Source organism: Pseudophryne corroboree, chromosome 2 (assembly GCF_028390025.1).
Source record: "Pseudophryne corroboree isolate aPseCor3 chromosome 2, aPseCor3.hap2, whole genome shotgun sequence".
In the NCBI taxonomy this organism is placed as follows: domain Eukaryota; kingdom Metazoa; phylum Chordata; class Amphibia; order Anura; family Myobatrachidae; genus Pseudophryne; species Pseudophryne corroboree.
The window spans coordinates 187091223-187116936 of NC_086445.1; the positions used below are offsets into that span (position 1 = coordinate 187091223).

Below are 25714 nucleotides of genomic sequence, written 5' to 3' on the forward strand. Positions count from 1 at the left end.
ACTCATCTCCTCCACCTCCTCCTTTGATAAGCCTTCCGCTTCAGACATGCCGACACGCACGTACCGACCCCCCCAGGGATATAACTATACGGGGACAATTGCCCAACCAGGCCCTTTGGAGAGACAGAGAGAGAGAATGCCAGTACACACCCAGCGCCCAACTGACACTGGAAAATCCAGATAGCGCTTTTATATATAATGCCAATGTTATTCCCACTCACTGCGCTTGAAATGTGCCGCCCCTCCTCTTTTTTTCAGCCCTCTGATAACGCATCAGGGGAGTCCGGGAAGCCAGCGTTCTCTGCAGCTTCTGTGGAGAAAATGGCGCTGGTTAGTGCTGAGGGAACAAGCTCCGCCCCCTCCAGCGGCGGCCTTCGGTCCCGCTTCAATTTCATAAAAATGGCGGGGGATCGTCTATTTTCTGCTTCTGCAGCCTAATATATATATATATTTGTGCCAAAAACGAGGTTTATTGCTGCCCAGGGCGCTCCCCCTGCGCCCTGCACCCATCTGTGCCTTGTGTGTTGTGTGGGAGCAATGGCGTGCAGCGTTACCGCTGCGCGCTTACCTCATGAAGATCTGAAGTCTTCTGCCGCCTTGAAGTCTTCTCTTCTTCTCATACTCACCCGGCTTCTATCTTCCGGCTCTGCGAGAAGGACGGCGGCGCGGCTCCGGGACGAACCCCAGGAGCTAATCGTGTCCAGTAGCCTAAGAAGCAGATCCTATCATTTAAGTAGGTCTGCTTCTCTCTCCTCAGTCCCACGATGCAGGGAGTCTGTTGCCAGCAGTGCTCCCTGAAAATAAAAAACCTAACAAAATTCTTTTAAACAGAAAACTCAGGAGAGCTCCCTGTAATGCACCCTATCTCCTTTGGGCACAAGATCTAACTGAGGTCTGGAGGAGGGGCATAGAGGGAGGAGCCAGTGCCCACCAATACTAAAAGTTCTTTATAGGTGCCCATGTCTCCTGCGGAGCCCGTCTATACCCCATGGTCCTTACGGAGTCCCCAGCATCCTCTAGGACGTAAGAGAAAACACGTAGAACCTTTTCCATGTCGACTAATAATGGTCGACCTAAGTGTGGTCGACCTAATTGACCCATACCCAATTTCTAGTACATTTAATCTTGTGCGATAATTTTCATATGACATTTCAAAAGTCATAAAGATGTACATTCTGTACACTACGCAAACTCTGCCAAACAAATCTATTTAGCTCCTATCATCATTACCTTTTTGTCTTCATCTTCTTCAGCACCTTTCTTGAATTCATGTTCAAAAGAGCTGGCTAGCTCATTAAATAGACCCACTTCCTCACAGTTCTTCAGAAAGCGTGTTGGAGTGGGGGTTTGATCTACGTACACAGGAGCGACAGGTAACAATTATAACACAGGAATGACATATACAGCGACCTAAGAACATACACCTAAGGTTTTCTGCACTTCCCAGTGGCCAATAAATCTGCACACATGCAGATATTGCCGGACAATGGGATTGTTTAAAATAAATGTATTACAAAAATGACCATCCTAAAATATATGAAATGGACTGGAGGAAATTCCTGCATCCAGTGGCTGCATTCAGACCTATAGGGACAAATAACAGGAGCGGCTGAGATCGGTTCAGTCTGCCCACTGAAACTGCACTGATCATAAAGTGCCTCAGTCACCTGCAGCCGACTGAAGCCAGACAAAATTGTGTTACACAAGAAACAGTAAATATTAACATTTTCTTATATAAGTAACATGAACGGAATTACAGTGTTAATAGCAGTTACTTATTTATTTTGACCTATCTGGAGAAGGCAATTGCTAGGTGTATTTACCTTGAATGATCACAGAGTCCGTCCTTGCCGGCCCAAACTTTAGAGTCATCTCATGCTTGTGTTTGTGTACGGCCAAATGATCTTCATTTGTAAAACGCTGTATTAAACAGAAGAGGATTCAAAATTAACCATTTGCTTGCATCCACAACTAACAACTGTATAGTGGCAACAATCAACATTAAACACAAATGAGAAAACATAAATTCTACATTTTCCTTTACAACTTATTTTTTTTTTTACATTTTTATAATTGAACAGCTGTATTTTTTTCCTGTTATTGATTGGATTAATCTCTATCCTAATGATGGATGCACACACTTTTGGATTCAAACAGGTGATTGTGTTGCTAAATATTATACAGTATATACGAGGTAGCGGGTACTGAGATTATTCTTTCAAATACACAATTCCCCACATCTGCACTTTGCAGTAAGTACTACAAGGAAAAGAAAAGACTTGACCACCCATATACATTGTTTTAACATAGCGTCCAATACGGGATCTACTGCTGCCAAATTGGACTGCGGACGGAAGTGTCTGCCAGTACTGAATCACCTTGGGCAGTATTGAAGGAACGATTCCAGCTGCACGGCTAGTCACCTGCTGTTACACTTATATTCTAATTTAGTACAAGCGTCAGATGTTATTCCAGCAAATGCTCCATAATACCACACATCACAGTGTGTACTGCTATATATACTCTGCTCTGTGACGCACCAAGCTACAGGCTGGCAGCCTGCCAGCAACACTCTTATAGCCACATAAAAATCCATGGGTGCATTATCAAATAAGGTTTTGTTTATATTATTGTGCGATTGTAATTTGGAGATGTACGCTATGCATTATAACACACAATACACATATATTACTATAATACACCTTTATTCATATAGTGCCAACACATTATGCAGTGCTTTACAGAGAATGTTTAATCCAATTAAATGCTGATAAATCTACCACTTCCCTATTATGCTTTGCATACAAATATAACAAACATTGCAGAAGGCAAGATTTAATTTACTAAAGCATTCCAACAACAAAAGCAAGTTTCAAATTTGGTTAGGTTTTTATGTAATATTCTATAGCACAGGTTCTCAAACTCGGTCCTCAGGACCCCACACAGTGCATGTTTTGCAGGTCTCCTCACAGAATCACAAGTGAAATAATTAGCTCCACCTGTAGACCTTTTAAAATGTGTCAGTGAGTAATTAATACACCTGTGCACTTGCTGGGTTACCTGCAAAACATGTACTTTGTGGGGTCCTGAGGACCGAGTTTGAGAACCACTGTTCTATAGAATGTGACAGGTGGGTGTGTCTGATTTGTAATGTAAAGGTTTCCTGTAACTGGACCCAGACTGCCTGTTCTTCATTAGCAGATGGCCATGCTGTAGACCTGGGGGCCTCCTGTTTGTAGCCTTTGAGTCACTTACTGTCAAGCACCACACTGGCAGGGGCCTAGGACCTATGAATATTATAATGCAGACTCTGTCCTCCCACCCCCCTCGCAATCCAGGCTGTAAGGTTCTCCATGCTGACAGGTGACTTAGTGCATCAGTCACTTTAAATTTACTTTCTGTGCTCAAATATGTATATCCTTATCACCTGGACTGTTAGGGGGCATATTATAATGCTAGATTAAATTACATGGAATAGTCCCGATCATCACGACCCGTCCTGCCATCAGGGCTTTTCTCTCGGTTGGTATGTCCCATAAATTCTCAGGATTTTTTACAGAGGGAAGTCTGGCTGGGGGGTAACCTAGCGCTTCTGTGTTAGACATTGCCCTGATGGATGCTTCATTCCCTAATGTGAACCGATCAAGCCAGCAACATGGCAAACCACAAGCAGTTTTCAGGTGCTGCTCCAAATGACAAAACTAAAATGTTCGGAGATACGAGTGCAGTAGGTACACTAATCCAAGTAATACCACTTATCTCAATATAGAATGTTCATCCACGCTCTACACAAGCCAGCATATACTGACCTGCAGTAAGAGGGTACCCTCTCCCACGTCATACATTTTAAACTGAGATTCATATATCTAACTTTGCCATTGGCTAGGTTATGCAATTGCCTTATACAAATCAGGAGGCTCCTAGCGATCTCCAATTAGCAGCACATTCTGCCTTAATAAAGCACGCATTGCGGTTACGTAGCGCCATTCTATATTTTTATTTAAATCGTGTTCACACATTGTTGTACGTAGATGCGGAGAGATGAGCAATGAGACAGTGAAAGCAAAGTTATATAAAGAACAGATAGTCTGGGGAGTCATAATGGTGAATGAGGAGAATGGGAGGGGAGGGGGGCTGAAAAGAGTAAGGGGAGTTCTTTAAACAGCTGAGAACTGCATTCCAGCAGCCAGGAAAGTGAATAAAGGGCACCGCACCCCTTCATGTCCCGTGCTTTCTGTGCCAAAACAACCTCAGGAAAAATAGGCCCCTGGAAGCTGTGTCCGGGCCTGGCACGCACAGCCTGCAGAAACATGAGAGCGCTGGGATTACTGCACACATACAATCACACAGCCATGCTGCTCCATTTCCTCTGGGCTGAAGGATAGCATGTGTGTGTGGTGGGGGTGGAGACAGACAGGAGAGGCAGATTGATGCATGTACAAATCACAGAAAAAGTGAGGGAGGAAATGGAAAAAACGAAAAGGACAAAGTGGACATTATTTACAGACAGTAGTTTAGAAGCTATATGTCAGCAATCAATGTCAGCAGTCATAGAACGGACACTTGTACATGGCAGCAACTGGAAGGGATGTAATAATAGGATTTTGGTTACCTACCGGTAAATCCTTTTCTCGTAGTCCGTAGAGGATGCTGGGGTCCATATTAGTACCATGGGGTATAGACAGGTCCACCAGGAGCCATTGGCACTTTAAGAGTTTAATAGTGTGGGCTGGCTCCTCCCTCTAGACTCAGTCTAGAAACTGTGCCCGAGGAGAAGACATACTTTGAGAGAAGGAATTACACAGATAGTGGCGAGATTCATACCAGCTCACACAACAGGCAAATCCGGCTAACATGCCGGAACAACTCAGCAACAGCTGAAACAGTAAATAACGCAGAACTTACCTAGGAACCAGGCAGTACTGAACTATAAAACCAATGCAGGAAGACGGAGCGGTGGGCTGGCGCCCAGCATCCTCTACGGACTACGAGAAAAGGATTTACCGGTAGGTAACCAAAATCCTATTTTCTCTTACGTCCTAGAGGATGCTGGGGTCCATATTAGTACCGTGGGGATGTACCAAAGCTCCCAGTACAGGAGGGAGAGCGCGGAGGCTCCTGCAACACTGCTTGACCAAACTTGAGGTCATCAGAGGCCAAAGTATCGAACTTGTAAAACTTGGCAAACGTGTTCGACCAAGACCAAGTAGCTGCTCGGCAGAGTTGTACAAAAGAGACAACCCGGGCAGCCGCCCAGGAAGAGCCCACTTTACGAGTAGAGTGGGCCTTTACAGATTTTGGACACGGCAATCCTGCCATGGAATAAGCATGCTGGATAGTGAACCTGATCCAGCGTGAAATCGACTGCTTAGAAGCAGGACACCCAATCTTCTTGGGATCATAGAGGACAAACAGAGAGTCACTTTTCCTATGACGAGCCGTCCTCTTCACGTAAATCTTCAAAGTCCTCACTACATCCAAAGGCCTTTGAAGCAATTGAGGAGTCAGTACCCACTGGCACCACAATTGGTTGGTTGATATGGAAAGCCGATACAACCTTAGGCAGGAACTGTGGACGAGTCCTAAGTTCCGCCCTGTCTTCATGGAAGATCAGATAGGGGCTTTTACAAAATATAGCCCCCAATTCCGACACGCATCGCGCAGAAGCCAAGGCCAACAAGGTGACCGCATTCCACGTGAGAAACTTGAGATCAGCCTCCAGCAGAGGCTCAAACCAAACCGAACTCAGGAACTGCAACACCACATCAAGATCCCAGGGTGCCGTTGGCGCCACAAAGGGAGGCTGGATGTGCAGAACCCCTTTCAAAAAGGTCTGTACCTCAGGGAGGACAGCCAATTGTTTTTGGAAGAAGATGGACAAAGCAGAGATCTGGACCTTGATGGAGCCTAATCTCAACCCCATATCCACCCCTGCTTGCAGGAAAAGGAGAAAACGTCCAAGTTGAAACTCCACCGCAGGAAACTTCTTGGACTCGCACCAAGAAACATATTTTTTCCAAATGCGATGGTAATGTTTAGACGTTACCCCCTTCCTAGCCTGTATCAGGGTAGGAATGACCTCACTCGGGATACCCTTCCGAGGTAAGATCTGGCGTTCAACCGCCATGCCCTCAAACATAGCCGTGGTAAGTCTTGATAAGCGAACGGCCCCTGCAGTAGCAGGTCCTCCCGAAGAGGCAACGGCCTTGGATCTTCCAGCAGAAGATCCAGTAGATCCGCGTACCAAGACCTCCTTGGCCAGTCTGGAACAATGAGGATTGCCAGAACCTTTGTTCTTCTTACCAGTTGAAGAACTTTTGGTATCAGAGGAAGTGGAGGGAACACATACACTGACGTGAACACCCAAGGTGTTACCAGTGCGTCCACCGCCACTGCCTGTGGGTCTCTCGACCTGGAACAGTACCTCCGCAGCTTCTTGTTGAGGCGGGAGGCCATCATGTCTATGTGAGTAACCCCCCACCAACCGGTTAACTCCTTGAACACCTCCGGATGGAGGTCCCACTCTCCTGGATGGAGATCGTGTCTGCTGAGGAAGTCTGCTTCCCAGTTGTCTACTCCCGGAATGAAGATTGCCGACATCTCCACCGTGTGCCTTTCTGCCCAGAGGAGGATTTTTGACACCTCTGACATGGCAGCCCTGCTCTTTGTTCCGCCTTGTCGGTTTATGTAGGCCACTGTGGTCACGTTGTCCGACTGCACCTGAACAGCCCGATCCTGCAGAAGGTGTGCTGCTTGCAGAAGGGCGTTGTACACGGCCCTGAGTTCCAGGATGTTTATTGGGAGAAGCGATTATTGATCCGACCATCTTCCCTGAAAGGTTTCTAGGCCTTGCGGGCCGAAAGGACCGTGACATGGCTGGTGTAAAAGGCTTCTTCATAGCCGGCGCAGCTGAGGGGAGAAAAGTAGACTAAACCGTGGTAGCCGTGGCAATCCACGCATCCAGCGCCTCCCCAAAGAGAGCCTGACCAGTATAGGGTAGGCCCTCCACGCTCTTCCTGGATTTCGCGTCCGCAGACCATTGGCGCAGCCAGAGACCCCTGAGAGCCGAGACGGACATGGAGGAGATCCCCGCAGCCATGGAACCCAGGACCTTCATGGAATCCACCAGGAACTCTGCAGAATCCTGAATATGGCATAAAAACACATCAACGTCACCTTTATCCAGCGTAGTCGATTCCTCCTGCAGAGTGATAGACCACCTGGCAATAGCTTTTGCAATCCAAGCACAGGCTATAGTAGGCCGTAATCTAGCCCCGGAAGCTGTGTAAATGGATTTTAGCGTAGCATCCACCTTGCCATCTGCCGGGTCCTTCAACGAGGTAGATCCCGGGACTGGTAAAACCACCTGTTGTGACAGCCTGGAGACAGAGGCGTCAACTATCGGCGGAGACTCCCACTTCTTTCTATCTTCCTCTGGGAAGGGAAAACCAACCAAGACTCTCTTAGGGATCTGAAATTTATTTTCCGGAGTTTCCCAGGCTTTTTCAAAGATAGCGTTTAATTCTTTGGATGCCGGGAAGGTGAGGGGGGGGGGGGGGGGGGCTTCTTATTATCTGTAAAGAAGGCCTCCTCCACCTGTTCAGGAGCTGTGTCAGAAATATGTAAAATATCCCTCACAGCTTCAATCATCAACTGCACCCCCCTAGCAAGTGATGCTGTCCCCCTCGACACATCCCCGTCACCATCTGCAGTGTCAGAGCCGGTGCCCGTGTCATCCTGCGTAAGCAATGCAAGCGCACGTTTTTGAGAATGTACCGCAGGGGATCCCGAGGAAGCAGTATTAGACCACACAACCACAGAGGATTGTAGGATCTGAGTGGCATGCTCAGTCCTAGCAACCCTGTCAGAAATCCGAGAAATAGTCCCCCTCAGAGAGACTAACCATTCTGGCTCTCTAGCCGGGATCTGCGCTACAACAGTGCAATCCTGATTACATGGTATGGAGTCTTCCTGGGAAGACAAAAACTCTGCAGCACATGAAACAGTGTCCCTAGACATGTTGTCACACACACCAAACACCCCACAAACACACAGGGTATTCACTAGACAGAGTTCCTCCCCAAGAATGGCAGAGAGACACAGAGATTGGAGCCAACCCACATGCAGCGCTATTAAAGGTATAGGGAGACCCCAACTTGCGCTGACTGTGTCCCTTAATAGGTGACACAGCCTATAACACAGCTTACCCCCCCTTCCCCTTCTACAACCCCCTGGTACCGTACAGATAGCTGGAGTTGCACTGGAGGGACCTCGACATCCACTAGAAGTGATTGCAGGCAGGAAAAATGGCGCTGAACGCTGCTGGGTCCGCTCTGAGGAGAAGCTCCGCCCCTTCAATGGCGCTGTCTTCCCGCTCTTGAAGATTATACTGGCCTGAGGAATTTTGTGCTGGCTGAGATCCGTGGACCCCGACAGGCTGGAAATGGTCAGTGTAGGGTACCTTGTTGGCTCAGGGCGCCCCTCACAGTGCCGCACTGCAGTACCGCTGAGCCGTCCGGGAGCGCAGTTAATACCGCGCTCCCACCCTTAAGCCGTCTTCTTCACACTGACCCCCCGCTTGTAAGGGGGGACAGTGACTAACTCGCCACACTTCAGCACAGTGAGGGGGTGGCGGCTGGCTGCCAGAGTGAGCGTTCCCCTGTGGCGGGGCACGATCTGTCCCCTCTGGAACTCAATGTCCAGTCAGCGGAGGCAGTGGCTCAAGACCCCGCAGAGCGGACACTGCTCCCCCCTCAGTCCCTCGATTCAGGGAGGCTGTTGCCAGCAGCCTCCCTGTAAAAAAACAAACTCTAAAATAAACTTTTCTAAATAAGCTCTGTAGAGCTCCCCTAGCTGTGACCGGCTCCTCCGGGCACATTTTCTAAACTGAGTCTGGTAGGAGGGGCATAGAGGGAGGAGCCAGCCCACACTATTAAACTCTTAAAGTGCCAATGGCTCCTGGTGGACCCGTCTATACCCCATGGTACTAATATGGACCCCAGCATCCTCTAGGACGTAAGAGATACATGGAAAATGGCATCAGGTGTCAGTTACTCTATGAGGAGCTCTGGGCCCCCGGAGAGTTGTAGGCCCTTATTCCTCATCATAATCCGCCACTAGTTGTGGTGTAGAATAAATATATATGCAAAGAAATAATCAGAAATCCAAACCTATAGAATGTAGAATTCTGTCACTCAACTTGTGTGGATGAACACATAAAACTATACTCTGGATTGCTTAGAGGAAAATAAGGGATTATTTCTATGGGATTTACTATACAGATGTGGATCTAGCCTTGATACGCCATGCAGCGCGAGATGCCTGGCGTGAGTGAGCCGCCAGGTCCCATGCAATCCTGCAATGGTTGGCGTTTTTTTTTGCCAAAAATGCATCTTAGTCGCAATGCTGATTAATTTGATATGTAACACTTGTCCTGTATATCTGGTTGTGACTGAGTCTGAGTGTGAAGCACAACGGAATTTGGCATGGAAAAAGGTGCGGCCGCTACACTGTAGCACTTTGTAAGCATATTCAGAGACTCAGGGGTAGATGTATGACCTGGCGATATATATGGGGGAAGTGGTTTCAGTGCACGTTATGTGCACTGATACCTCTTCCCCTCATGTATTATAGCTGCGGTGGGTGCAAGGTGATAGGGGCTATGGGGATCGGTATGAAATCCCGCCAATCATAATCCCGACGGTCTATATACCGACACCCATTGACCGATGGTCGAAATCCCGACAAGGTCTAAATACCGACACGGACTAAATACCGACATGTAAAATACCGACAAGGTCGAAATACCGACATGTAAAATGCCGACAGGTCGAAATACCGACATGCATTTTTTGATGTTTTTTTTGTGTGTATGTCGACATAAATCAACATGGACACCATATAAAGTGTACCGCGTCCGCTCGCCATGCTTCGGGCACGGTGCCTCGCTGCGCTCGGCACACTATTATATTCCCCCTCCAGGTCCACTGGGACGGTAAAGTATGAACAAGTCGGTTTTAATGAAAAAAATCATGAAAAACTTGTGTCGGTATTTCGACCTGTCGGCATTTTACATGTCGGTATTTAGACCTTGTCGGTATTTTACATGTCGGTATTTAGTCCGTGTCGGTATTTAGACCTTGTCGGGATTTCGACCATCGGTCAATGGGTGTCGGTATATAGTCCGTCGGGATTATGATTGGAGGTAAAGTGACTGCATCCCGGGCTATGAGCCCCTGTCATTATCGGCGCTGCTATCTTTAAGGATAGTGCACGATGTGCAGGGCAGTGTAAGAATGGTCAGTGGCACTGACCGTTCCGACAGCTGCAGCTGTCATTGCTCCATTCACAGCACTGTCTTTGGCACCGACAGCCAGGTACTGTGCATACAATGGACGATAAAGTTTTATTTCTCAATGTGACTGCGGATGCCGCTGGGGGATTCTCAATGTAAAAGATTCTCACACTACCTGGCGTGCCAAGTGGGGCTGTTTGGTGTGACTGTAGTAAAGATGTATGAGGACACATCTGTATAACATTTTTATTCTGAGTAGTATTTCACTAGGAATACATACTATTTACCGGCGGCCGGGATGCCAGCTGTCAAGATACCAACAGTGGCATCCCGGCCACCAATATGCCGGCAGCAGGGTGAGCACTAGTAAGCTGCTTGCGGGCATGGTGGCTCGCCACAGGTTATATTCTCCCATTATGGGTGTCATGGACACCCACAGAGGGAGAATAGGCTGTGGCGGCGGTATTTCACAGACTGACTGTTGGGATTCCGGCATCGGCATTGTGACCGCTGGAATCCCGACAGGCGGTCTCATGATTTCCTCCCTTTCACTATATAGTTGACTATCATAGCTGATTCTAAGAGAGGCCTTAAGGGTCAATTCAATTAGCCACGAGTTGCTGTTGTAACGGCATGGTAATGCCGCCAACGGCACATCAACTTCCCTCCTTGCAGCCTGATCTCACCCCGGACTGGATGTAGAAAAATCCACAAGTCTGGGGGTGTCGCAAGTATGGCATATAGCTGCACTTACAGCCGCAAACAATTTGTAGCTAATTAAATCAATACCTTAATTTGCGTGTAGAAGTGTTTCTGTCGCCTAATGATCTGGTTACACACCACTGATACAACCTTAATAAAGCCTCCAATCCCCCCAACAAAGAGAACAAATTCATTCTGAAATCCGATTTCTGTTGGCATTTTTGTGTTTTTATAAAATGACTTTATTCAGCATTTTTGTTTTAGAAATAATTCTTAAACAGTTTCAATCCAGGATTTGCATTTTTTTTCTACATTCCCAAAGGCTTTAAAGCGCAGAAAAAAGAAACAGCATTACCCATACTGAAGGGGTGCACACTCCTATTCAATCCATTGTACTTATAGAGCAGTGCACGTTACACTTAAGGCCAATATACACGGGAGAGATGTGTGCTGAGCGAACCGCTCAGCACACATCTCTCCCGCCGCTCAGCACAGCGCGATGCGTGCTGAGTGATGCGGAGGAGGACGGGGGCCGCTCATTTCACCCAGCGGGTGAAATGAGCAACGTGCTAGATTGGCCTACATGCAGGCCAATCTAGCACCAGCGATAGCTGCGCATCGCTATCGCTGTAGGGGGTACACACGAGTGATCTGTTCTTAAAATCTAAGCAATCTAGTCAGATTGCTTAGATTTTAAGCATGGATCTCTCCGTGAGTACCCCCCTTTACACACACAGGAAATAAAAGGAAACTTTTAGTCTGGTAAAAACGCACAAAGCTAGATTAGTGAATGCAAATAACACAAAACTGCGACAGATAATGATTAAACAGTATCTGTAATCTTTGTCTTTGTCACTCAAAACTACAGTACCTTACCCGAGGACATACAGTACAGTAGCTGAAAACCAGGATAATGTGTAGAGCTGTAGAAATATGTAAAATGTGATAATGTGGTTTTGTGGTGAAGTAGTAAGCTGGTAAAAAAAAGTGTGTGTGTCCCCTACACTCTCCAGAGGATTACACTTTACCATCCAGCAGAAATATACTTAAAGATGGGAAAATATACGTGAGAGGGGCACAGAGGGGGGGAACTGGGTATACAGTAGGTATAGTATATGTGAGAGACAGATGCAACAAAGGAAGGGCAAAGGGAAAACATTCACTATTATGTTCCAGTCAGATCCATAGGTCATCTACAGAGCAAAAACCATTTCCTATTATGCAATTCATTTCTGCTACTTTCAGTTTTGAAAGCAGCATTGAAAGCAAAATATATTTATACTGTGTAGAGGAGTGTGGTCCTGGGAGTGACTGCCTCTGACAAGTACAAACTCCCCCCAAACACATCTGCTATGAGAGTCGGCACCTATTATAGATAGTATGGGGGCATTTAAGAGGACATTTGCTTTCACTTGTTGAGTACTATTTACATGCGGTCAGGTCAATGTCTGGGGAGGCACTGGTTAGTATCAAAGTCAAATGTACACACACACACACACACACACACACACACACACACACACACACACACACACACACACACACACACACACACACACACACACATACTGGAACCCAATGGTTCATGTGGATATTTTGCAAAGGTGCATTAGTATAATCTTATTTACCCATTGGATCCAGTGCACAGTGGGACAGATGTATTAAGCCTGGAGATAGCATAAGGAAGTGATAAGCCAGTGATAAGTGCAAGGTGATAAACACACTAGCCAATCAGCTCCTGTCAATTTGCATACTGGAGCTGATTGGCTGGTGCGTTTATCACCTTGCACTTATCACTGGCATCTTTGTATTATTCTGATAATTTTTATAGTCAAAACTCTGGAGTATACTGGAGTATGACAGGTGCGGCTGTCCCTGGTTGCCAGTTACCTTCAAAGGTTCCAGAACTGTCCCTATTATGTGTTCAGTGGTGTAAGTTTGTCCCAGTTGCCCAGAGGCAAGTTAAATATCGGTGCCCCCCCAACCAGTCACTCACAATGCTGAATATTTCTCTGACAATTATTTTGCAAGTGTCATATCCAGGACGGGATGGTGCGAAAAATCTGATCGAACCGGCGATGGCAAGAAGATTGACAGGAAGAGGGCGTTTGTGGGTGGCAACTGACAGTTTCTAGGGAGAGTCTGGAAAAACGCAGGAGGGAACCGGCGTTTGGTGGGAGGATTCGTGACGTAATTTCCGGCTCCGATCATCGCAGTGGCTGAGTAAGTCCTGTTTGTGCAGCTCTCCTGCACATGCGATCGCACACCTGCACAGTGAATTCCCCCTCCCGCTGTAGGCGGCGACTACCTGATCGCAGGGATGCAAAAAACGCACACTAGCGATCAGGTCTGAATTACCCCCCATAATCGTTCGAGGCGCCAGATTAAGGAAGGACAACATAGAACTCAGATTTCCCTGGCAAACTTTGTAGGCCACATGTGCTCCCTGTCAGATAATGAGGACGATGCAGTCCTTTACCTGAGCCCTAGTTAGAGAAATGCAAGGTCCCCGTCTATGAGTCACATGTAACTGGAAGAAGCCGTGTGACTACATCCATTCTTATACAGCTGGGAGCACTTTCTGGAGGAGAAACGAGGTACTATCTGCATCACTGGTTATGACTCAGCCACTTACCAGGACTGTGCAACGCACAACTACCGACAGGATGGCTGTGAGTCAGCAAAGCATTTTCTCTGTTAGAAATAATCCACTAATTGCCACCAGGTAACAAAGTGTACAGACGGTCCGCTCTGGATCAGCTGCCTACTGTATGTACTTTTTATGGGGTTTTCATGTAACAAAAATCATTTTTCTACCTTTTCCCAAAACATACATCTGTTGTGTATTTTACATTCTATATATGTAGCTTATGTTTTCATATGCGATTAATGATACAGTGTTTGGATATACAGTATGCACAGGAAGCCCACTATGCAAGATATACAATCTCTCTCTATGGATTATATATATCCAAGGTCATGCCATGCACAGAGCATTCACTGGAGAGTATAAAGATCCGGTACAGGAAAACTACGACCCTTTTTACTGTGCATAATAACTATGCTATGTTGGGGTGTGTAAAACTTTCTCTAACTTACCCTCTGAATGCTGGTATACTATTGCCAACCACTAATTAGATTGCTTGTTTTACCATGTAACACAATGAAATGCAAAACTACTGCATTTCACTAAATGTGTTTCAGACGCTACTTGAAAGCATGCATATAGGTTAATTTGAACCAAATGGTATTTTTTTTGTATAAAGAAGAGCGTGCCTAGGTTTGGACAGACATGACGGGTCTTGCAGTGTGTGGTGAGTCATCCCACATGTGTGGAGCTGTTGGAATAGATGCACGATAAGCTTAAAGGAGAAGTATTAAAACAGATTTTTAAATGCTCTGCACCATGGATAATATCCACAATGCAGGGGACACTGTAGTATGCAGAACAGATTTATTTTTTTAAATCAGGTATTGGGGAAAGGGGGGGGGGGGGGGGCAATGGGGCTATTCAATTAGCCTCGATGGCAGCGTCCTTAGCCCCCAATGCCGTCATTTATCAGGGTTTATGCTTCGGGTGTCTCAGGCATGCACAGCATAATCCCTGAAAAGCAGCCGCCAGAGCTCTGACAACTTTGACAACTTTTTACGCATATCAGCTTACCACCTCCGGGGAGTGCGAGCTAAAATGCTGGCGCCGGCAGCCGATCGCACCTAAACGGACCTACAACTGATTAGCTCTGTCGGGCATCATCTGCTGTCGCTAGGAATTGAATCCCCGTCATGTGTTGTCATCCAATTGCGGATCCATTTTCCAGCAATTAAAAGGGCCTGTAATTGGATACTGCGATAATGACCATCAGTCATGCATCACTATATCAGGCTGTATTTATTGGGTGAAAATGGATCGGGGCTAATAGGATATGTATTGAAAAGATTTTCACATTTACAACAAATAAATATATAGAAAAGAAAAAACAGATAATGTGCACAACTACGCCCGGGGTTGGTGAGCTGAAATGAATGTAAAGTGACCCGTTTGGGTGCCCAACGGGACTTTTCGCATCGCGCCAATTGATTTAGTCGGGTTTACACGGCTAAACCCGACTGCTATGAGCGCGATAAAAGAAAAAAATAAGATTTTACTCACCGGTAAATCTATTTCTCGTAGTCCGTAGTGGATGCTGGGCACTCCGTAAGGACCATGGGGAATAGACGGGCTCCGCAGGAGACTGGGCACTCTAAAGAAAGATTTAATACTACCTGTGTGCACTGGCTCCTCCCTCTATGCCCCTCCTCCAGACCTCAGTTAAGGAAACGGTGCCCGGAAGAGCTGACATTACAAGGAAAGGATTTTGGAATCCAGGGTAAGACTCATACCAGCCACACCAATCACACCATATAACTCGTGATAAACTTACCCAGTTAACAGTATGAACAACAAACAAGCATCACTCAACTGATGCCACATAAATAACATAACCCTTTAGGAAGCAATAACTATATACACGTATTGCAGAAAGTCCGCACTTGGGACGGGCGCCCAGCATCCACTACGGACTACGAGAAATAGATTTACCGGTGAGTAAAATTTTATTTTCTCTAACGTCCTAGTGGATGCTGGGGACTCCGTAAAGACCATGGGGATTATACCAAAGCTCCCAAACGGGCGGGAGAGTGCGGATGACTCTGCAGCACCGAATGGGCAAACTCAAGGTCCTCCTCAGCCAGGGTATCAAACTTGTAGAACTTTGCAAATGTGTTTGAACCCGACCAAGTAGCAGATCGGCAAAGCTGTAATGCCGAGACCCCTCGGGCAGCCGCCCAAGAAGAGCCCACCTTTCTTGTGGAATGGGCTCTCACTGATTTTGGATGCGGCAATCCAGCCGCAGAATGAGCCTGCTGAATCGTGCCACAGATCCAGCGAGCAATAGTTTGCTTTGAAGCAGGAGCACCCAGCTTGTTCGATGCATACAGGACAAACAGCGAGTCAGTCTTCCTGACTCCAGTCGTTCTGGTCACATAAATCTTCAAAGCCCGGACTACGTCAAGCAACTTGGAATCCTCCAAGTCACAAGTAGCCGCAGGCACCACAATAGGTTGGTTCAAATGAAAGGATGACACCACCTTTGGCAGAAATTGCGGACGAGTCCGCAATTCTGCCCTATTCATATGGAAAACCAGATAGGGGCTTTTACATGACAATGCCGCCAATTCTGACACACGCCTAGCCGAAGCTAAGGCCAACAGCATGACCACTTTCCACGTGAGATACTTTAGCTCCACGGTCTTAAGTGGCTCACACCAGTGGGATTTCAGGAAACTCAACACCACGTTAAGATCCCAAGGTGCCACTGGTGGCACAAAAGGGGGCTGAATATGCAGCACTCCCTTAACAAACGTCTGAACCTCAGGCAGTGAAGCCAGTTCTTTTTGGAAGAAAATGGATAGGGCCGAAATCTGGACCTTTATGGACCCTAATTTTAGGCCCATAGTCACTCCTGACTGTAGGAAGTGCAGGAATCGACCCAGCTGGAATTCCTCTCTAGGGGCCTTCCTGGCCTCACACCAAGCAACATATTTTCGCCATATACGGTGATAATGCTTTGCTGTCACGTCCTTCCTAGCCTTTATCAGCGTAGGAATAACTTCATCCGGAATGCCTTTTTCCGCTAGGATCCGGCGTTCAACCGCCATGCCGTTAAACGCAGCCGCGGTAAGTCTTGGAACAGACAGGCCCTTGTTGTAACAGGTCCTGTCTGAGAGGCAGAGGCCATGGGTCCTCTGTGAGCATTTCTTGCAATTCCGGGTACCAAGTCCTTCTTGGCCAATCCGGAACAATGAGTATTGTTCTCACTCCTCTTTTTCTTACAATTCTCAGCACCTTTGGTATGAGAGGAAGAGGAGGAAACACATAGACCGACTGGAACACCCACGGTGTTACTAGTGCGCCCACAGCTATCGCCTGAGGGTCCCTTGACCTGGCGCAATACCTTTTCAGATTTTTGTTGAGACGGGACGCCATCATGTCCACCTGTGGCAGTTCCCATCGATTTGCAATCTGCGTGAAGACTTCTTGATGAAGTCCCCACTCTCCCGGGTGGAGGTCGTGCCTGCTGAGGAAGTCTGCTTCCCAGTTGTCCACTCCCGGAATGAACACTGCTGACAGTGCTAGTACGTGATTCTCCGCCCAACGAAGAATCCTGGTGGCTTCTGCCATTGCCACCCTGCTTCTTGTGCCGCCCTGGCGGTTTACATGGGCCACTGCAGTGATGTTGTCTGACTGAATCAGCACTGGTTGATTTCGAAGCAGAGGCTCCGCTTGACTCAGGGCGTTGTATATGGCCCTTAGTCCCAGGATATTGATGTGCAGACAAGTCTCCTGACTTGACCACAGCCCCTGGAAGTTTCTTCCTTGAGTGACTGCCCCCCATCCTCGGAGGCTTGCATCCGTGGTCACCAGGACCCAGTCCTGTATGCCGAACCTGCGGCCCTCGAGGAGGTGAGCACTTTGCAGCCACCACAGAAGAGACACCCTGGCCCTTGGGGACAGGGTGATCAGCCGATGCATCTGAAGATGCGATCCGGACCACTTGTCCAACAGATCCCACTGAAAGATCCTCGCATGGAACCTGCCGAAGGGAATGGCTTCGTATGACGCCACCATCTTTCCCAGGACTCGCGTGCAGTGATGCACCGATACCTGTTTTGGTTTTAGGAGGCCTCTGACCAGAGTCACGAGCTCCTGAGCCTTCTCCTCCGGGAGAAACACCTTTTTCTGGTTTGTGTCCAGAATCATGCCCAGGAAGGGCCGACGCGTAGGAATCAGCTGCGACTTTGGAATATTCAGAATCCAGCCGTGCTGTAGCAACACTTCCTGAGAGAGTGCTACGCTGATCAGCAACCGCTCCCTGGACCTCGCCTTTATGAGGAGATCGTCCAAGTATGGGATAATTGTAACCCCTTGCTTCCGAAGGAGCACCATCATTTCCGCCATCACCTTGGTAAATATTCTCGGTGCCGTGGACAGGCCAAACGGCAACGTCTGGAATTGGTAATGACAGTCCTGTACCACAAACCTGAGGTACTCCTGATGAGGTGGATAAATGGGGACATGTAAGTACGCATCCTTGATGTCCAGAGACACCATAAAATCCCCTTCCTCCAGGCTTGCAATGACCGCCCTGAGCGATTTCATCTTGAACTTGAATTTCTTCAGATAAATATTCAGGGATTTTAAATTCAAAATGGGTCTGACCGAACCGTCCGGTTTCGGTACCACAAACATGGTGGAATAGTAACCCCCTCCCTGTTGAAGGAGGGGAACCTTCACTACCACCTGCTGGAGATATAGCTTGTGAATTGCTGCCAACACTACCTCCCTTTTCCTGGGGAAAGCTGGCAAGGCCGATTTTAGGTAACGGTGAGGGGGCGTCACCTCGAATTCCAGCTTGTATCCTTGAGACACAATTTGTATAGTCCAAGGATCCAACCGTGAGCGAACCCACTGGTGGCTGAAATTTCGGAGACGCGCCCCCACCGCTCCTGGCTCCGCCTGTGGAGCCCCAGCGTCATGCGGTGGATTTAGTGGAAGCCGGGGAGGACTTTTGTTCCTGGGAAATAGCTGCATGGTGCAGCTTTTTTCCTCTACCCCTGCCTCTGGCAAGAAATGATGCACCTCTGACTTTCTTGCTTTTCTGTGAACGAAAGGACTGCATTTGGTAATACGGTGCTTTCTTTGGCTGTGAGGGAATATATGGCAAGAAATTTGATTTCCCAGCCGTAGCCGTGGAAACTAGGTCCGAGAGACCGTCCCCAAACAATCCCTCACCCTTATAAGGCAACACCTCCATGTGTTTTTTAGAGTCGGCATCACCTGTCCATTGCCGAGTCCATAAGACCCTTCTGGCAGAAATCGACATTGCGTTTATTCTAGAGCCCAGCAGGCAAATGTCCCTCTGGGCATCCCGCATATATAGGACAGCGTCTTTGATATGTCCTAGGGTCAGTAAAATAGTCTCCCTGTCCAGGGTATCTAACTCCTCAGACAGAGTATCCGTCCATGCTGCTACAGCACTACACATCCAGGCCGCAGCAATTGCTGGCCTCAGAAGAGTACCAGAATGTGTATAAACAGACTTCAGGATACCTTCCTGCTTCCTATCCGCAGGATCCTTTAGGGCGGCCGTATCCTGTGACGGCAGGGCCACCTTCTTAGATAAGCGCGTCTACCCTAGGGGAGGATTCCCAGCGTAACCTATCCGTTGGCGGGAAAGGATACGCCATAAGTAATCTTTTGGAAATCAGTACTTTCCTATCAGGGGAATCCCACGCTTTTTCACAAAACTCATTTAATTCATGTGAAGGGGGAAAAGTCACTTCTTGCTTTTTCTCCCCAAACATATAAACCCTCTTGTCAGGGACAGGGTTTTCCTCCGATATGTAGATACTGGAGTCAGAATCCGTGTCGACATCTGTGTCAACCAACTGGGATAGTGGGCGCTTTTGAGACCCTGACGGCCTCTGAGCTGTAGAATCAGACACGGGTTGAGACCCTGACTGATTATCCAACCTTACGTTATCATTTAACACCTTCCACATATCCATCCAATCAGGTGTCGGCGGCGACACCACATTCACTTGCACTTGTTCTGCCTCCACGTAACCGTCCTCATCAAACATGTCGACACAAACGTACCGACACACCGCACAGGGAATGCTCTAATTGAGGACAGGACCCCACAAGGCCTTTTGGGGAGACAGAGAGAGAGTATGCCAGCACACACCCCAGCGCTATATAACCCTGGGATTACACAGTAATTTAGTGTTTACCCAGTAGCTGCTGTTTATGATAATTTGCGCCTAAATTTATGTGCCCCCCTCTCTTTTTACCCTTTTTCTACCTTGATACTGCAGGGGAGAGCCTGGGGAGCTTCCTCTCAGCGGAGCTGTGAAGAGAAAATGGCGCTGGTTAGTGCTGAGGAAGAAGGCCCCGGGTCTGTGTAATAAAATGGCGGGGGCTCGTACATATATACACTGCCCAGCTGTATATATGTGTCTTTTTGCCAAGAGGTATCCTAATTGCTGCCCAGGGCGCCCCCCCTGCGCCCTGCACCCTACAGTGACCGGAGTGTGTGGGTAGTGTGGGCGCAATGGCGCACAGCTGCAGTGCTGTGCGCTACCTCATGTGAAGACAGGAGTTTTCTGCCGCCGATTTCGATGTCTTCTTGCTTCTGCCGGCTTCTGCCTTCTGGCTCTGCGAGGGGGACGGCGGCGCGGCTCCGGGAACGGACGACCAAGGTTAAGATCCTGTGTTCGAACCCTCTGGAGCTAATGGTGTCCAGTAGCCTAAGAAGCGCAACCTAGCCGCAGTTAGTAGGTTTGCTTCTCTCCCCTCAGTCCCACGTAGCAGAGAGTCTGTTGCCAGCAGAAGCTCTCTGAAAATAAAAAAACCTAACTAAAATACTTTCTTAATAGCAAGCTCAGGAGAGCTCACTAAAAGCACCCAGCTCTGGCCGGGCACAGATTCTAACTGAGGTCTGGAGGAGGGGCATAGAGGGAGGAGCCAGTGCACACCAGGTAGTACTAAATCTTTCTTTAGAGTGCCCAGTCTCCTGCGGAGCCCGTCTATTCCCCATGGCCCTTACGGAGTCCCCAGCATCCACTAGGACGTTAGAGAAATCAATTGAATATCGCCCTGCAATCTCCCGTCACTTTAGACGGGAGATTGGGCGCAATAAAACAATTGAATTCTGCCCTTTGTGTACAATACACAAACCTCTGATGAGGCACAGTAGAGATTATTATTATCTTTTATTTATATGGCGCTACAAGGGATCTGCAGCGCCCAATTACAGCGTACATAAACAAATAAGCAAATCAAGAAGAAAGCACTTAAAGTTTGATACAATATAGGACGGTATGTAGTTATGTGACCGGTGGTCAAGAAACCGACGGTCAAATAACCTCCCCCTACATCCCGCCCCCTCACAATCCCAACGGTCGGCATGCCGACAAACAGGGACTATTCTCACTCGTGGGACCCATAGATAGAGTAGGAATAGAACCCGTGGCGACCGTAGGTCATCGGCGAGTCCGCAAGGGGCTTGCTGCACTCACCATCCCCCGTTGGGAATCCGTTACCGGGATTCCGGTAGTCTCCTGACCGCCGATCACGCATACCACACCCTACAGGACAAGTACAAGGTATATACAGAAAACGAGGGGTTATGTGCCATCATAGGGAGTATTGAGTATAAAAGATAGTGTAAGTAATAGAAGGAAATGCACATGAGGGGAGAAGGCCCTGCTCTTGCAAGCTTACAATCTAAAAGGTGAAGGGCTAACAGACGACCAAGTCTATCCAGGAGGAGACAGTAGGGGCATGTGGGGTCATCCAAGTTCTAGCAATGCACACTTTAGCTAGAGAGTAAAAAGAACTGTAACGTAAGTTTGAAGATATTGTTTTAGCTTGTCTGCAAAACCTAATCCAAAAATGCAGTGCCTTGGAGAGGACAAGGACATCCTTATAACAGAATCGGCTACTCAGCCCAGTATACCGCTCCAAAAGGCGTACACCATCGGATAAGACCAAAGCAAATGCCAGAAGCCAGCATCAGACTCACCACATGTAGGACAGGAGGTGAGAGCCATCCTCTCAAGCTTCCCCAAACGCACCTGCATCCAATAAACTCTATGAAGTTTATACACTTGAATCTGGCATATGTAGTAGCAACTCGAGGAAAGCCCAAAGGAAAGTTCAAGTCTCAGATCAACTTCCCACTCCTAATGCTTGCAAACCCCCTGAATCAATAGAATCAACCCCCTGAATCAACCTAAGGGATGAATATATACAGGAAATACGTTTCCTGAAGGGAAGAGTACGAATCAGAACACATCCAATCAACTCTGCTAATACAGGAATATCCCCACCTCCATCCCTCCACTGTGCACCAACCGGATGCAGACGCTGCAAGAACTGAAAAAACTGTCTGGTAATAAATAAATTGTGCTCCATTGCTTCATATGCTCGTTGCATATGATAAAATTTACTGATAAATCAGCCCTTTAAATTGAGATAAATACGTGATTTTTAAATATAGCACCATGTCTAAAATACACTAGGTCACTGTCTCTTCCACTCTGCCCATCCCACTCCTTCTTAAATACCAATTCCATAAAAGAAACCTAAATATTTACTTTTGGGAAGAAATATTTGACCTAAACCAACATTTTAGACATGATGTGCATCTTCCAGGTTTTTGCCTAATGCTACGGAAAAAGATAGTGTGCAATAAATAATGGCAACAGACCATGAAATAAATAGAATAAAAACAGAATAAAAACAAATTACTTCTCGCTTGTAGTAATTTGTTTTTATTCCATTTATTTTACAGTTCGGCAATATTGGTTATTGCACATTATCGCTTTCCACATTTCTCCTTGGGTTTAAGATTACCCCGGTGTATGTACCTTAGGCTGCCTACCTGATTGCGCTAGGCTTGTGTATTCCTTCATTTTACATCAGCTTCCCCAATGCGTTTATCGGGTGAGCAGGAAATCATTGCTCTTGCTCCAGAGGGGGAGCTGGTAAAATACCAGGTATGATCCCGGCGGTCACAATGCCGAGGTCGGAATCCCGACCACCGGTGAAATGCCTCTGCCGGAATACCGGTGTCACAGGCTATTCCCCCTCTGTGGGTGTCCACTACACCTATAGAGGGAGACTATAATCTGTGGTGAGTGCAGCGAGCCACCGCGCCCACAAGGGGCTTTCTAGCGCTTGCCCCGCTGCCGGCATACTGGTGGCCGGGATGCCGCTGTCAATGCCGGACGCAGGTCATTCATACTGAACACCTCCAGAGGATCTCATTCTCAGATGGTTACACGTATCTAGGGGCACCCAGTGAAGTCCCAGATCAGCTTTTATGTAAAACTTGCCATTTTATTTAGGTCACATGACTGCTCTCAAAACTATATTATAGTAAACCGAAAGGTCTATGTAAAGGCTAAATGATAAATACCATTGTTCAGCCAGTTATCAGCAGTCTGTACTATGCTTAGACATACAAGGAAGGCACACACAAATGCTGCAGGCTGGAGGATGTTATTACCGTATATACTCGAGTATAAGTCGACCCGAATATAAGCCGAGGCACCTAATTTTCCCCAAAAAAACTGGGAAAACTTATTGACTCGAGTATAAGCCTAGGGTGGTAAATGCAGCTATAGCTGGACACGGCCCTCATACTGCCAGATATGCCCCCCAGTGCCAGATATACCCCCACAGTGCTAGAGATATGCCCCCATGGTGCCAGATATTTGCCCTCATAGTGCCAGATATTTGCCCTCATAGTGCCAGATATGCCCTCATAGTGCCAGATATGCCCCCACAGTGCTACATATGCCCCCAGTGCCAGATATGCCCTCATAGTGCCAGATATGCCCCCACAGTGCTAGATATGCCCCCATGGTGCCAGATATTTGCCCTCATAGTGCCAGATATGCCCCCACAGTGCTACATATGCCCCCAGTGCCAGATATGCCCTCATAGTGCCAGATATGCCCCCACAGTGCTAGATATGCCCCCATGGTGCCAGATATTTGCCCTCATAGTGCCAGATATGCCTCCACAGTGCATCATATGCCCCCACAGTGCCAGATACCATATGCCCTCACAGTGCCAGATATGCCCAGCCCCCAACTACCCCCCCCCCCCACGACACACCCGCGCTCCCCCCGACACACCCGCGCTCCCCACCCCGCAGCCTGTCTCTACTAACCTTCAATGACGGGGCACGAGTGCAGGCAGCAGCAGGCGGTGCGGGCAGCGGTGGCCGGCCTTGGGACAGAGCGCAGCGGCTGAGGAGGCGGGCGGCGCGGCAGTACTTCGGTGAGCATGGAGAGGGATGGCTGCAGCAGCGTCACTGGTCGATGCACCAATTACAGTGCGCTGCTGCGGCTCCCGAGTCCCCCTCTCTCCTCCTCCTCCTTCTCTCACGGCTGCTTCCTGTGCTCTGCTCCTGCACAGGGCTCCGGGCGCATCACTCGAGTATAAGCCGAGGGGTGCTTTTTCAGCACAAAAAATGTGCTGAAAAACTCGGCTTATACTCGAGTATATACGGTACTCAAATATTGTTCCCACAGCAACAGTGTAAAACAACAAGAACAAAAACGTAATGCATATTCAGTTCATATATCTTTATTGGTACTATGGGGGTAATTCCGACCCGTTCGCATGCAGTTCTTCGCTGCGCTGCGAACAGGTCAGAACTGCGGTTGCGCGGCACCTGCAATGCGCACGTGCGTCGTTGCCTGGCGGCTGTTGTCACCGGATAGCGACGACGCCAGCACTGAAAGTGATCGCAGCAGTGATCGAAAGAAGATTGACGGTGGGGAGGTGTTTCGGGGTGTGGAGATTCGAACGCAGGCGTGTCCAGGTGTTTGGGGGATGGATGTCTGACGACAATCCCGGGACCTTCGTCGCTGGATCCGTAAGTAGGTCTGACCCTGGTCTTGTTTTGCAGGAAACTTTTTTAGCATAGCAGGGCTGCACAAGCGATCGCAGCCCTGCTATGCTAAAATACACTTCCCCATTGGCGGTGTCGAGTTGATCTCACGAGCAGCAAAAAGTTGCTACGTGCGATCAACTCGGAATGACCACCTAGGTTTGACATCACTACATGGATAAATCTAAGCATCTCAGCTGATGGATCGATGGCACCACAGCGTGGAGCATTTTCTGTGCACTTGCCATTTGATGAAATGAGAAAGCAGCGCAGGCAAACCTGCCATGTGTGTTGTTACTATCAAGTCAGATATTATAAACATGGATAACTGATATTATAATATATTAGAATATATACTAAAACAGTGGTTCTCAAACTAGGTGCGGCAATTGCAGGTATGCCGGGGGATGATGATCCAATACAATTATTTTTGGTCAATGTGCTGGTGGCTGCCAATCATAAAATATGTGCAGAAGCAGAGACACCACCCTGACCACCACACAACTGAGCTTTACGGTGACAGGTAAGAACAGTTTACTTAACAGATAGGCCCTACACACTTAGCGATTTCACTTAAATATATGAACGATCTTGTGCATTAATGAACAAGACCTCGTTCATAATCTTTCAGTGTGTAGGCACCAGCGATGAATGATGCGCAGCCCTGCGCTCGTTCATCGTTGGTGCCGGCTCGTTTACACATGCAAGCCAATATGGACAATCTCAACCATATTAGCATGCAGTGCTATGGAGCCGGGTCACCTCCCCCCCCCCCCCCCTCCGTATCTGCCGTCGGGCAGCTCGGCGGCGGGTCGCTAGGTGTGTAGGGCCCTTTCACCCACTCCTCTCCCATCTACATCTCTGACCTTATCTCCCTTTACACTCCCACCCGTCCTCTTCGCTCTGCTATTGCACGCCAACTCTCCTGCCTACGGATTACTTCCTCCCACTCCTACCTCAAAGATTTTTCACGTGCTGCACCACTTCTCTGGAATTCCCTACCTCTCCCCCTCAGACTCTACACCTCTCTACAAAACTTCAAACGGGCTCTCAAGACCCACTTCTTCACCAAACCCAGCCAAATCTCATCCTAACCCTCTGTTCTACGCTCTCTATGTACCCCATCTGTGTCACCCCTGTCTGTCTACCCCTCCCCTTTAGAATGTAAGCTCTCACGAGCAGGGCCCTCTTCCCTCATGTGCTTATCCTT

The 25714-nt window shown here is 48.0% G+C and overlaps 1 protein-coding gene across 5 annotated transcripts in view; it reads right to left on the minus strand.

Moving 5' to 3' along the window:
• The window catches only part of ATF7 (activating transcription factor 7), a 218173-nt gene that overhangs the window by 20653 nt on the left and 171806 nt on the right, over nucleotides 1-25714 (minus strand). For all 5 annotated transcript variants that reach the window (XM_063952152.1, XM_063952151.1, XM_063952154.1 and 2 more), the window contains exons 3-4: nucleotides 1824-1920; nucleotides 1231-1352 (exon numbers count right to left, since the gene is read on the minus strand). In XM_063952152.1, the coding sequence (XP_063808222.1) occupies nucleotides 1231-1352; nucleotides 1824-1920 (219 nt within the window). The remainder of the gene's footprint in view (nucleotides 1-1230; nucleotides 1353-1823; nucleotides 1921-25714) is intronic.